Source organism: Mercenaria mercenaria, chromosome 17 (genome assembly GCF_021730395.1).
Source record: "Mercenaria mercenaria strain notata chromosome 17, MADL_Memer_1, whole genome shotgun sequence".
NCBI lineage: Eukaryota > Metazoa > Mollusca > Bivalvia > Venerida > Veneridae > Mercenaria > Mercenaria mercenaria.
The window spans coordinates 36,749,999-36,762,082 of NC_069377.1; the positions used below are offsets into that span (position 1 = coordinate 36,749,999).

Below are 12,084 nucleotides of genomic sequence, written 5' to 3' on the forward strand. Positions count from 1 at the left end.
AATGAAAGAATGATTTCCAGTTGTTTGAAAAAAAATATTGTTTTCATTTAAAAGATCAAGCATCGGCCAGAAAATGGAAAAAAATGTCATTAATAAGCAGGAAGAAACGGGAACGCGGTACTGACGTCACCGTGACACCGGCTTCCCATAAATTTTGCAACGTATGATATTCACTGTTACATGTATGGTGACACTAAATGTAGACTTTTTCAAGTGAATAGGTTCTCCTGAATTCTTGTGACTAGTGAAAAGTTTCTTTGTGACAAATAAATGATGCATAATATTTTTAGCTAAATCCGATTTCTTTGAGCTCGCTTTGAGGCTTTGCCTTATTTCATATTAAAATTATGTATATAAATAAATTTTGTTAGGACAGCGTGTCTATATTCGTTTTATATTGACATTTTTGAAATTATTGGCTTTTCTACATTCAAAGAAATAAATAAACAATGGTTTTGTTATTCAAACAGTGCAGTAATGTAGCTTACATCATAATTCATTATTGGAAACAAAAAGCGGGTCGCTTGAATCATCCATAAACTCGTTTCATGAAGAAACCCGAATAACACCGATTTCTATTGATACCGCGAATTTTCAACTGGATAGAATAATTTGTTTTAATAATGCGGCGCCCGATCATTCATAAGAAATTTTATTTTATCAAATGTCGTCCTGAAAATTATTTATTGCGCAAGCACGACAGTAGGTCCGGTAGAATTATGGGAGAACAACAACAACAAAACCGGTGAAGGTATAGAACATATTCCCAAGTTGAACGGTATATAGGTTTACTTTGAGATATATACACGTACACATTATCTATAGACGGAAAAACCTTCGGTTTTCCCGTAATAAGCGTCCGTCAGATCAGTAGGCGAAACGCAATATCCGCACAATAAAGTAAGCTGTTAATTTGTTGCGTCAGAAAACGTGACTACACTGATATAATTTGTGATACAAACATGCTTTATTCCATACTGAGTAGCATTTTTAAACGGCGACATTTTGAACATTTTTATATTTAGAGTGAGAGTGGATACACGTTACACTGGCGCCGACATTTTGAAAATTTGAGGAAACAAAAACATTCTCCAACGAGTTCTTCAGCTCGGGGAATGAGAGAATAGATTCACCTTTGTGTCGCTTTTCAGATCGTATTTTAATTCCTTTCCGGTACTTTAGTTTCTTTGAACTTCTCTGTTACTAAGCCTATATTGAATTTTTAAAATTAAGAAATCCGTGATTTTACTTGCAGGCATGACTGATTAATGGAATTATTTTACTTTTATATAGAATATGGACGGCACTCCAGTACAGCATGTGCATGGTTGGCCTGTTGACATTTTTAGAAACGTGAGTAACTAACTTTCCATTGTATAATAATAATGTAAACAAACACCCCACCCATAAATAGCACAGAAATTCCTTATTTTTTACATTTTTATTTATTCATCAATTTGAAATTGGCCTTTTAGATTATTATTTCTTAAGGTGTAATGTAATGGCCAGTTAAGCTTTACTTTATTATTATGACATATTCATACTTAAATTATTATTTTATTTTCAAGAGAAGAAAGAAAGGAAATTGTAATGTAATGGCCATTCAGGACATAGTTATAAAATAATATAGAAATAGTTCAGTATGCTAAAATATTGCCTCTCCGAAATATTGATCTTTCTGTTTCATTCATGTGTATAATTGTATATTTCTTATCCTAAGGTTAACAGAGTACAGTTCTTCTCTGTACCAGGCATACAGGTAGCCAACTGGACGCTGGCATATTTCCATTATACATTGCAGTTTCATGCAGATTCAGCAGTCTGCAGAATGTTGTATCACCATATTTGTAATAACGCTCGGACATGATAGCTAATTACCAACAATGCTCTTGGGTATATTTCCTATATAACTCTGATTAACGAGAGAGAAAAGAGAACCGTTAAGAACAGCACGGGGAACCGAATTGAATAGACTATTAGTTATGGGTTAGCTATCACTGTCAGTGCGTCCCACTTTTCCGTTAAGAACCTGGGTTGAACTTTTAATAAAAGCTATTGACTTACAAAGTGTTGTTTACTATTCCTTGTCACCGGAGTTTATTACGTGACAAAGGCTCACTGCATGTATACACAGCAGTGTGCGAAATTCAGATTTGAATCCACTAGACCATTTGGGCTACCAGATAGGAAATTTTCCAAGCCCGACACTTAGTCTAAACAAAGAAGTATAAAATACACAGGATGGCAACTGGCTGTAATCTCGCGTGAGCTCGTGTCATAGTGTGATTCGGCGTTATCTTACTAAAAACAAACATCAGCGAGCATGGAGTTACAATGTGTACCTTTAAAACTACATTTAAAATACACGTTAGCTTCTAAAACAAAATTAGTTTAATGTGAAATGGTACACGTTTTTTTTTGCCATCGAAAGAAGCGTGGTCATACGGTAATAATTATTTTACCGATGAAAAATTGCTTTCGCAAACAAAATGGCACATGGAGAAAGCGCCACTTCCGGTAAACGAGATCTCGTTTTTTTGTCACAGAAGGTTGGCGAGATTTGCTCTATATGCCTTTCAAGTTGCCAATCTATTTATTTTTATAGCTCTTTGGTCTAAATAATGAGACCTCGGGTAGACTGATATTACATTTTGATATTTTACGTTGTCTACCTAGAGGAGGCGGATATCGACAAGTCAAAAAAATATAACGATATTCAACTCTCGAGTACAATTATTTGGACTAGCCCGACACTAATTTCACTACCCCGAACTTTAACACCTTAAAATATAAAATACTTAATTTTTGCACCATATAACATTTTGTAAACTATAACGCCCGATTTTTTTAGGATCGGCACTTGCCAATTACTGCTACTCGGACTTTTGACAATTTTCAAGATATAATAACGAGTGCTGAATACACATTTACACACACACTGATAGCATAATTTAAGCTCTGTCTACTGCAGGTACTTGTGAGAGGTGATTGTATTCAGCCAATTAGCGCTGTGGTTATATCTTTGACACTTCGTGTTTGATTGTCAACACGTGAGAGTGCAAAAAAAAAAAACACAACAATTCAATAAGCATTCCTCAGTCTGGACGATGCGTGATGCCTTCTTAGTATTTATTAATGGAGATCATATGAAATCACGATGCTGTACGAGTTCGTTTAATTAGCATGATTTTTAAAACAAATTTATAGGAAAATTTAGTAGCCTGGTCGGGCTTGTACCTGCGGAAAATCGGTAGCCCGAGTTGAAATTTGGTAGCCACAGGCTGTCGGACTACCGCGAATTTCGAACACTGACACAGTGATTAAGTTGAGCTTATGATTCTGCCGATAAGCTGTGCTCGGCCTTAATAGAGGGAATCAGATCGGCTTATAGAAAAAAATATAGATTTTAAACAGGCTGGTAACATTGCCCGATCGGGCTTTCGACATTAAAACTAACATTTTTTGAAAAATAGTAAAGATATTTCTTTCAAACTTGGTTCATCTGTTCATATGACACAAATTGAAAAAAAAATAACTTGGTTGCCTTCAGTTTTGGTAGAATTATTTCCCCTTTTCAGATTTTTATGACGCATAATTTTTGAAGTCCAAAAAAATTATGTGTTAATGCATTACATTATGCTATTGGCATTTGTTTCGTTTATTCCACACTCATTTGACCCCGTGCAAATTGTCAACAGTCAGGATAGCGTTGATAAGCGCAACTTGGCGCAAACATGCAATTCGGCTCGATCTTTCTTTGGAATATATGTAATACTGTTTACATGTCCTACTGATACAACCGCAATTTAAAATAAATTCTTATTGATACATCCACATTTTAAAATAAAGTCATATCTGATCCCTAACAAGTTTGTAATTACAAAAATACAGCCCTTAATCTGGAGTTCTGAAGCATGCTCGATTAGTTGGTCAGAATTATGAAGGAATTGAATTCAAACTGTTCCATAAATGCAAGAGTTTAAGAGTTAGTCAGAACCATAATCATGCAGAAGATGTAATTACTTTCACAAATCACAGGGCTCAAATTTTGGACTCACTAAATGCAAGTCAATTTCATGGAATGCAAGTTAAGATCAAAATTTCACACAATTTATTTTGTAAATACAAATAATTTAGTCAAAATTGTTGCGGTTTTTGTTAATGTTTGTAGATTCGCTTTCATTTGAGGATAACAGAAAACACAACATCTTTTTTTGGTTAGCCATTTTTATTGAATGGATTACTGATTATAAAGAGATGTAGAGGTCTATCTTATAATTAAATCTAGAATGCAGGCTATCTTACTAATTCGTACATGTATACAGTTGAACTGCTATTCATAATATTAGGTACGAAAATTTGCCTTGCCGTAGTTTCAGCCAGTAGTTAAGTTACGCCATCAATGATGCGTTCCGAATTACTTTGAAGGTTATTTTGAGTTATAACGCACAAAATTGTACGCCAAGGAAAACCGTGCAAACAATATTGATGTTCTAGCATGATTTTTTAGGGTATTCTAACATTCTTAATTGAAAGTCTAAATTTGCAAGTAGATTGCAGACTAAGCAACAAGAAAAAAAGCTACATGCTACAATTTTTATGTTGGTCAAAAAAGTTAAACTGAAGCCGCTCACATTACTTTTTGGTCCGATGCATTCAGTTCCTGTTCTCCTAGGAATCCCCAGTCGAGCATGTCCCCAACAATATCATAAAGTATTTTGAGGGTATGAGCTAGACCAGTTGTTTTATGGTTCAAAATTCAGCTTTAAGTTCAGGCATGTGAAATTGGTGTCAGGCTTGGAAAATTTTCTATCTGGTTGCCAGCATGGGTTAGTTGAAATCTGAATTTTGTACACTGCACACATACTCAAATACGTTTAAAGTTATACGTTTCTGAATCATGACCATCAGATACCAATAAACAATTGTAGCATTTTGTCAGCTCCTGTGTTCATACTAAACTGAGGAAGGCAGAAAATTTTCTTCTAGCTGCTTTACCAGTCTGTTTTTGCCTTTTAATGATACCGAGCAAAGTGAAGGTCATAGACCACCAAGTCAAAAAGGTACCTGGAATTCACTGGGTTAAAGTAATGTTTGGCTGTTCTGGCTGGTCAGTCGTGTAAACAAACCTACTCATATAGTGACTTTTTTTTTTCAAAACTGAAATTTTTAACCGCATTTACTTCGTTTCATTATACATTTTGACAAAATTTGCTACTGTATTATTTTCATTAAAAAAAGTTTTATTTAACAAATTTCTCCCGCCATGCCAATGATATCATTGGGGTCATCTTATTGGCATGAAAATTGAAAAACTGCGGAAAGGATATTAGCTCTTAAACCTTTGAAATTTCAAAACAGCTGGTTGTCCATGTTTTCTTAATTTGCTCCCTTTTCACTATTTTCAGGCATCTTGGAGTATTGTTGTACTGCTCCAAAGTGCTTGTTCACAGACTGAAACCACTTGCTTGCAGCTCATAAGGTATTTCTATCATTATGTTTCTTTATTATATAGTTGCAGCTGTGGGAAGCAGTTTCAATCATTCAAAAAGTATGATATATTGTATACAAATTAGTATTTGTGTGAACAGATTTTTGCGATTGAGTCAGTGCATACAATCAAATACCAAGGAACATTAGGCGTAAAAAAAATGTCTGTTTCCTGTATCCTGACCTACCATAAATTTTTGGCCCGACCCTAAATAGACGGTCCGTCCGCCTTTGTCTTTGAGAACATTTTTTTCAACTTTTTGATAAAAAGTTGCAAATCTGCACTTTTTATGCTTTAAACATGGACAGTGACGTTATAAATCAACTTACTGATGCTCTAGAGGCATAACCCCCCTATTTGTATTCAATTTTTGACACAAAAATAATTTCCAAAAAGTCTCCCTAAAAATAATTTCAAAAAATCCAAAGAAAAAGTTTTTCCGACCTACCTACCCTAATTTATTTTAGCATGTTACCGGAAACAAATTTTTTTTAGACCTTAGTAAAGACTCCATTTCATTTTCTTGATGATAAAGCATTTCTGGACAAAACCACAAAATTTAATACATGTATGCAAATTTAAACAATTATTAGCTCAATCACCTGTCACAGGGTGACAACATGAGTTGATGTCCGTCATGTGCCAACAATTTGTAAAAAATCTTCTTCAGAACCACTGGGCAGATTTACACCAAACTTCACAGAATGATCTTGGGGTGGTCCTCTTTCAAAATTACCCAAAGAATTTAATTCCATATAGAACTGACCGGAAAGAAAAACTTTGAAAATGATTTCTTGTCAGAATTGTTAGCCGGCAGGGCTTACATCCTTATATGACAGAGGCCTGTATTCGGCCACTTCCCAATCCAAAAATATTGCTTTTTTTTCCTAACATCCCAAAATGCAAGGTAACATTTCCCAAAAATCACATCCCAAAAATCACATCAACAAATGGTTTAATTTGTGACCGGAGGAAGCGGTTCTCAGATATTGATTTTTTAGCTCACCTGTCACAAAGTGACAAGGTGAGCTTTTGTGATAGCGCGGCGTCCGTCGTTCATCCGTGCGTCGATAAACTTTTGCTTGTGACCACTCTATAGGTCACATTTTTCATGGGATCTTTATGAAAGTTGGTTAGGGTCTCTTTTTATCAATTTAGAATATTTGATTTCTGTTTTACAGGTTCACTTCTTGAGAGCAGGCAGCTACAAAATGGAAGGTCAACAAATCCAGTATACTTGAAAAGCAAGAAAGAAACACCAGTAAAATATAAAAAGACAGAAGAACAAGGGAACTTAAAAAAAAACTTTTAAGGATAGGAATTCAGGATTTATTTAGAAACTAAATTTATTTTGAGAAGAGCAGTGTTTGACAAAGCTCTGTTACTTTAAGAGATAATGTATTATCAAATTGGTTTTGTTATTGTCGAGCCCGCTTGCGGAAGCGAAGACATAGTTGTCCAAATGTCTATTCGGCATATGTGCGTGCGTCCGTCCGGATTTGTTTGTCCGGACCATAATTTGGACATACATGGAGCAATCTTGTTTATATATGGTATATATGTTAACCTCAGTGAGACGGAGTCTCATGCGCAAGCCCCAGGTTCCTATCTCAAAGGTCAAGATCACACTTAAGGTCAAAGGTCAAATTCAAAAATGACTGTCCGGAGCATTTCTTCTTCATGCATGGAGGGATTTTGATGTAACTTGGCACAATTGTTCACCATCATGAGATGGAGTGTAATGCGCAAGAACCAGGTCCCTAGTCTAAGGTCATGGTCACACTTAGAGGTCAAAGGATACAAGAATGACACCTTTGTCTGGAGCATTTCTTCTTCATGCATGGATGGACTTTGATGTAACTTGGCACAAATGTTCACCACCATGAGACGGAGTGTCATACGGAAGAACCAGGTCCCTAGGTCTAAGGTCAAGGTCACACTTAGAGGTCAAAAGTCAGATACAAAAATGACTTTGTCTGGGGCATTTCTTTTTGATGCATAGAGGGATTTTGATGTAACTTGGCACAATTGTTCATCATCATGCGACGGAATGTCATGCAAAAGATCCTACAATTACTTCCCTTTGTTGTTACTATAAATAGCTTACATTTGTAACTTTTTAATTACTGGTCGTAGGGAAAAATCAAGACTACTTTTCTGTAGTACAACATGCATGTTACATCCGATTTTCAGGTGTATTTTGACCTATCTCTGCTGATGCGGATTTTTGTGTGGACATAGAATTTTTTATATATTTTTTTTTTTAAAAAAAAATTTAATTTTTTTTTTTAATTTTACGTTCCTTTGTTGTTACTGTAAATAACTTATATTGTAACTTTTTGCAATCTCTTTTATTTGGCATAAATGTTTGCCTCAATGAAACAAGGAGTGTCATGCACAACTCCCAGTCCTTTTGACAGCTGGCGGGCTTGACATATTGCCAGTGGGTATCTAGTTTTCATATTTTTCATGAGATTTTAAAGAGAATGTTCTGTTATACCCCCATGTAGTAAGCTTGTTTGTCTTTCAGTCAGTAGGTTTTCATGGCTTCCAGGTGATAACTCATGAAAAGCTTGACCGCTTTAAATATTTTTTGTACATAGTTACAGGTCAAGTTCGACTTTGGGGTCAGTAGGTCAAAGGTCAAGATAACTTGCAAACGCTTTGGCCTGGGATCATAGCTTTTGTAACACAGGTGTAACATGATAAAATACAGGTTGTTTGAATTTGAGGTCAATAGATCAAAGGTCAAGGTCACAGTGACCTTGAACAGTTGAGCCGTTTCCGAATGATAACTTGAGACCTTGAGCCTAGGATAATAAAGTTTGGTACACAGGTGTCACATCATGATATACAGGTCAAGTTTTATTTTGAGGTCAGTAGGTCAAGGTAACAATAAGGCAAAACAGTGAAATGTTTTTCAGATTATAACTTGAGAATGCTTGAGCCTAGGATCATGAAAATTGTTAGGGAGGTTGATTTTGACCAGCAGGTGACCCCTAATGATGTTGAGGTAAGTAGGTCACAGGTCAAGGTCACACTGACCCGGTTCTTTAAAATGATGCACGGAGGGGTACATTGGGTCTTCCTCCACAATTAAAACTGGAAAGTCGCCATATGACCTATCCTGTGTCGGTGTGATGTTAAGTTCAACAAAATAAATAACGGTTCTTTAAAACGGTATTTGAACAATAACTTCAGGATGCTTGGGATGAGAAACACAAAATTTAGTACAAGGTTGGTCTTGACCAGCAGATTACTTGTATTGATTTAGAGTTGCAAAGGTCAGGATGACCCGGAACATTTAAACCTTTTCCATACAACAACTTGAGAACACTTTGGCGGAGGATCATGAAACTATAGAGATTGAATTTGAGGTCATTAGGTCATAGCTCAAGAAAATGCTGCTTTGATATTGGCTTAGTTCTGTGATAAGGCCATATTGTAGTGTACAATTCGTCACTCCTGTGACAACTCTAGCGTTTAGCTCACATGAGCACAAAGTGCTCAAGGTGAGCTTTTGTGATCGCCCTGTGTCCGTCCGTCGTCAACAATTTGACTGTTAACACTCTAGAGTTCACAATTTTGACCTAATCTTTATGATCAGAATGTTACCCTCAATAAAATCTTGGACACATTTGATATTGGATTATCTTGGATCAAAAACTAGGTCACCAAGTCAAATCAAAGGAAAAGCTTGTTAACACCGTAGAGGTCACATTTAAGGCTATATCTTCGTGAAACTTGGTCAGAATGTTAGTCTTTATGATCTCAAGGTCCAGTTTGAATCTGGGTTATGTAGGGTCAAAAATTAGGTCACTAGGTCAAATCAAAGGAAAAACTAGTTTACACTCTAGAAGCCAAATTTATGACCATGTCTTAATCTTAATGAAACTTTGTCAGAATTTTAATCTTGATGATCTATAGGCCAAGTTAAATCTAGTTCAGGTGGGATTAAAAATTAGGTCACTAGGTCAAATGAAAGGAACAGCTCGTTAACACTCCAGAGGCCACATTTATGACTGCATCTTCATGAAACTTCACCAAAATGTTAATCTTGATGATCTTTCAGTCAAGTTTGAATCTGGGTCATGTGGGGTCAAAAACTAGGTCACCAAGTCAAATCAAAGAAAAGCTAGTTCACTCTTTAGAGGCTACATTTATGATCATATCTTAATGTAACTTGGTCAGAATGTTGATCTTGATGATCTTTATGTCAGTATGTCAGGTGAGCGATACAGGGCCATCATGGCCCCTTTTGTTATTTTGTTCTTGTTGTAAGAGAAATTGTACATTTTAGAATACAGATTACAGCAAGTCACATTTTCTTTATTTTGACAATACTTATTTCAAAGCCTGACAAAAGCATCCAGTACTGTTATTAAAAGTTGTTATTGGATAAAACAAGTTGTGTGATCTGTGATCATTATTAATGTGTATACAGATAAAACTTAAACATGTGAACAGTTTATTCAATAAATAAAGTGTAATGCAAGTCTTTTTGATGTGTTTATAAAAACAAAATTAGGATTTGTTTTACGAGTAATTTCACAATTACAATTAACACAAATAGAAAAAACCAAGCCTGCACAAGAAGGCTTATATGTCTCCCTAGACTGAGCTCTTAACCTGCCGTGGTGCAAATAGATTGTTAATGTGTGTCTGTCTGTTAAGTCTTGTTAACAGTGAGTTGCAATCTAGTAACGTTTCAATTTGTATGATTTTTAGCTCACCTGAGCACAGTGTGAGCTGTTGTGATCACCTTAAGTCTGTCATTGTGCTTCTCAACAGTTTGCTTGTTATTAAACACCCTAGTAGACAGTTTTTTTTAAATGTTAAAGGGATGAGTTGTAGTCTGATCGATTCCCGATTGAGGCAGTGCCTTATTTCATATTATTTTCTTTTATATAAGCAAAGAAGGATTTTACTGTGTACTGTCTTGTCGATTAAACACTTTCCACAAAAATGACCTACTTTTAGCACCAATGGAAGTAATACGTCCATTTACGCCTAAAAAGGATTTCGTTTCCCTTCCTGGTGTAATTTGAATGTGTTTGAATGGAAATATATTTTAGTTTTGCGTAATTTATTGGCAAATAAAACACGTTTTTTTTCTTTCAGATGCTTTGTAATTAATCACGAAGGCCTTCGTGATTAGATTACTACGCATCTGAGCTCAAAATCGTGTTTTATTTACCAACAAATCATGCAAAACTAAAATATATTTCCCAAATTAAAAATCAAACATGCATAGACATTATATCGATACGCTTGTAGATTTACACAATTTAAAAAGAATGGTTCGGCTATATACATTGCGTATTATATTGATGCTATTATGACTTTTATTTAAACAAGTGGATGCAATAGTGAAGCTTTATTTCCTGGCGCATGAATAGCCTCAACTAACATGTAACCGTACGAGTCAACAATAGTCAAATAGGTCCGGCGGAATAGTAATCAGTTCAGAGTGTGTGAAAATTAAGCGTTACGCCGTTTTCTCTTTTAGATCCTGAAATGTCTTTTATATATGTAGGAGAACAAATATAGTAGCACGCTTTCGGCGCCTGTATGGCGCTAAATGATATGTCGGTGAGAGGTCAGTATTGCTGTACTTTAATCATTCCGGATATGGTTCGTGATTTCTCATGATAGTTAATACTTACGCTTTCTGAGGGTTTCGTAAGTTCGTTCTTCTTCTGTTTTTTCCCTTGGAACGTCGCCAATATCTCTTGCCATAGCTATGTTATCTTCAATATTAAAAAACATTTATGTTTTTTTTTTTACATTTCTGGTACTAACTATTTGACTTTGTTGAAAAGTGAAAGTGATTTTTGCATTAAAAATGCACTGAATACAGCTGTATAAATAGGTTAAGTAAAATGTTTAATAATGATAATTTTAGACCTATTACGTACAATTTTTTAAATTATTCATGCCAGACGAAAGTGGATAAATTGACTTGAACATTTTATTTTTCAATCTGCAATATCTAAGTGCAATGTATGAGGTCACTAAAATGCAAATATCTTCGCACCGGAAAAAAACCCACAAAAACTTGATATAACATCGATACACATTTTACCTTTAATGCCATTCCAGTTGATATACACAGACTCTGCGTCCTTCATAGCAAACAATAGGGTTTGCAGTGTAGCATCAGGTCCATACTGTTGTTGCCATATTAATAGCATATAGAAAATCTGCATCCTTGCTGACCTATGATCCATTTTAATTTGGTCTATTGTTGCTGGATTTATTCCAAGATGTGATCCCAATATTTCCCAGTTTTGTCCAATATTTTCGGCTATCAAGGACAGCTCCTTTGCTTCAAGTTTTTTTTCTAAAATCAAAAGGTTTTTTTTATGACAAAGAACATGCAATTATTGCATGCCAAACAGATTTTTATTCATGTTTGTGCCGATACTGGAAAAGCTTGTATGAATGATTGCGTAAATTCATACGCTACTATTATAAGATATTGCTGAAAAAGAAAAGCGTTCATTCTATTTTATTTCTTCTATTATTTGAATAATACAGTATGAAAGAAAAAGAATCCGCTTAAATCAATAGGGAGAGTGCCGATCTACGGA

General features: G+C 35.2%; 3 protein-coding genes and 1 long non-coding RNA gene across 39 annotated transcripts in view; 2 read left to right on the forward strand and 2 right to left on the reverse strand.

Moving 5' to 3' along the window:
• The window catches only part of LOC123535799 (uncharacterized), a 401,923-nt gene that overhangs the window by 287,090 nt on the left and 102,749 nt on the right, over window positions 1-12,084 (reverse strand). The gene's annotated exons all lie outside the window — the stretch shown is intronic.
• The window catches only part of LOC123536539 (cell surface glycoprotein 1-like), a 353,687-nt gene that overhangs the window by 169,948 nt on the left and 171,655 nt on the right, over window positions 1-12,084 (forward strand). The window lies entirely within an intron of this gene.
• The window catches only part of LOC128550043 (uncharacterized), a 42,207-nt gene that overhangs the window by 7,142 nt on the left and 22,981 nt on the right, over window positions 1-12,084 (reverse strand). Inside the window, exons 3-4 of the mRNA XM_053527912.1 lie at window positions 11,577-11,834; window positions 11,158-11,241 (exon numbers count right to left, since the gene is read on the reverse strand). Of these exons, the coding sequence (XP_053383887.1) occupies window positions 11,158-11,241; window positions 11,577-11,834 (342 nt within the window). The remainder of the gene's footprint in view (window positions 1-11,157; window positions 11,242-11,576; window positions 11,835-12,084) is intronic.
• LOC128550045 (uncharacterized) lies at window positions 5,417-8,254 on the forward strand. The gene is made up of 2 exons (XR_008368003.1): window positions 5,417-5,482; window positions 6,673-8,254. It is a non-coding gene; the product is annotated as an uncharacterized LOC128550045 (long non-coding RNA).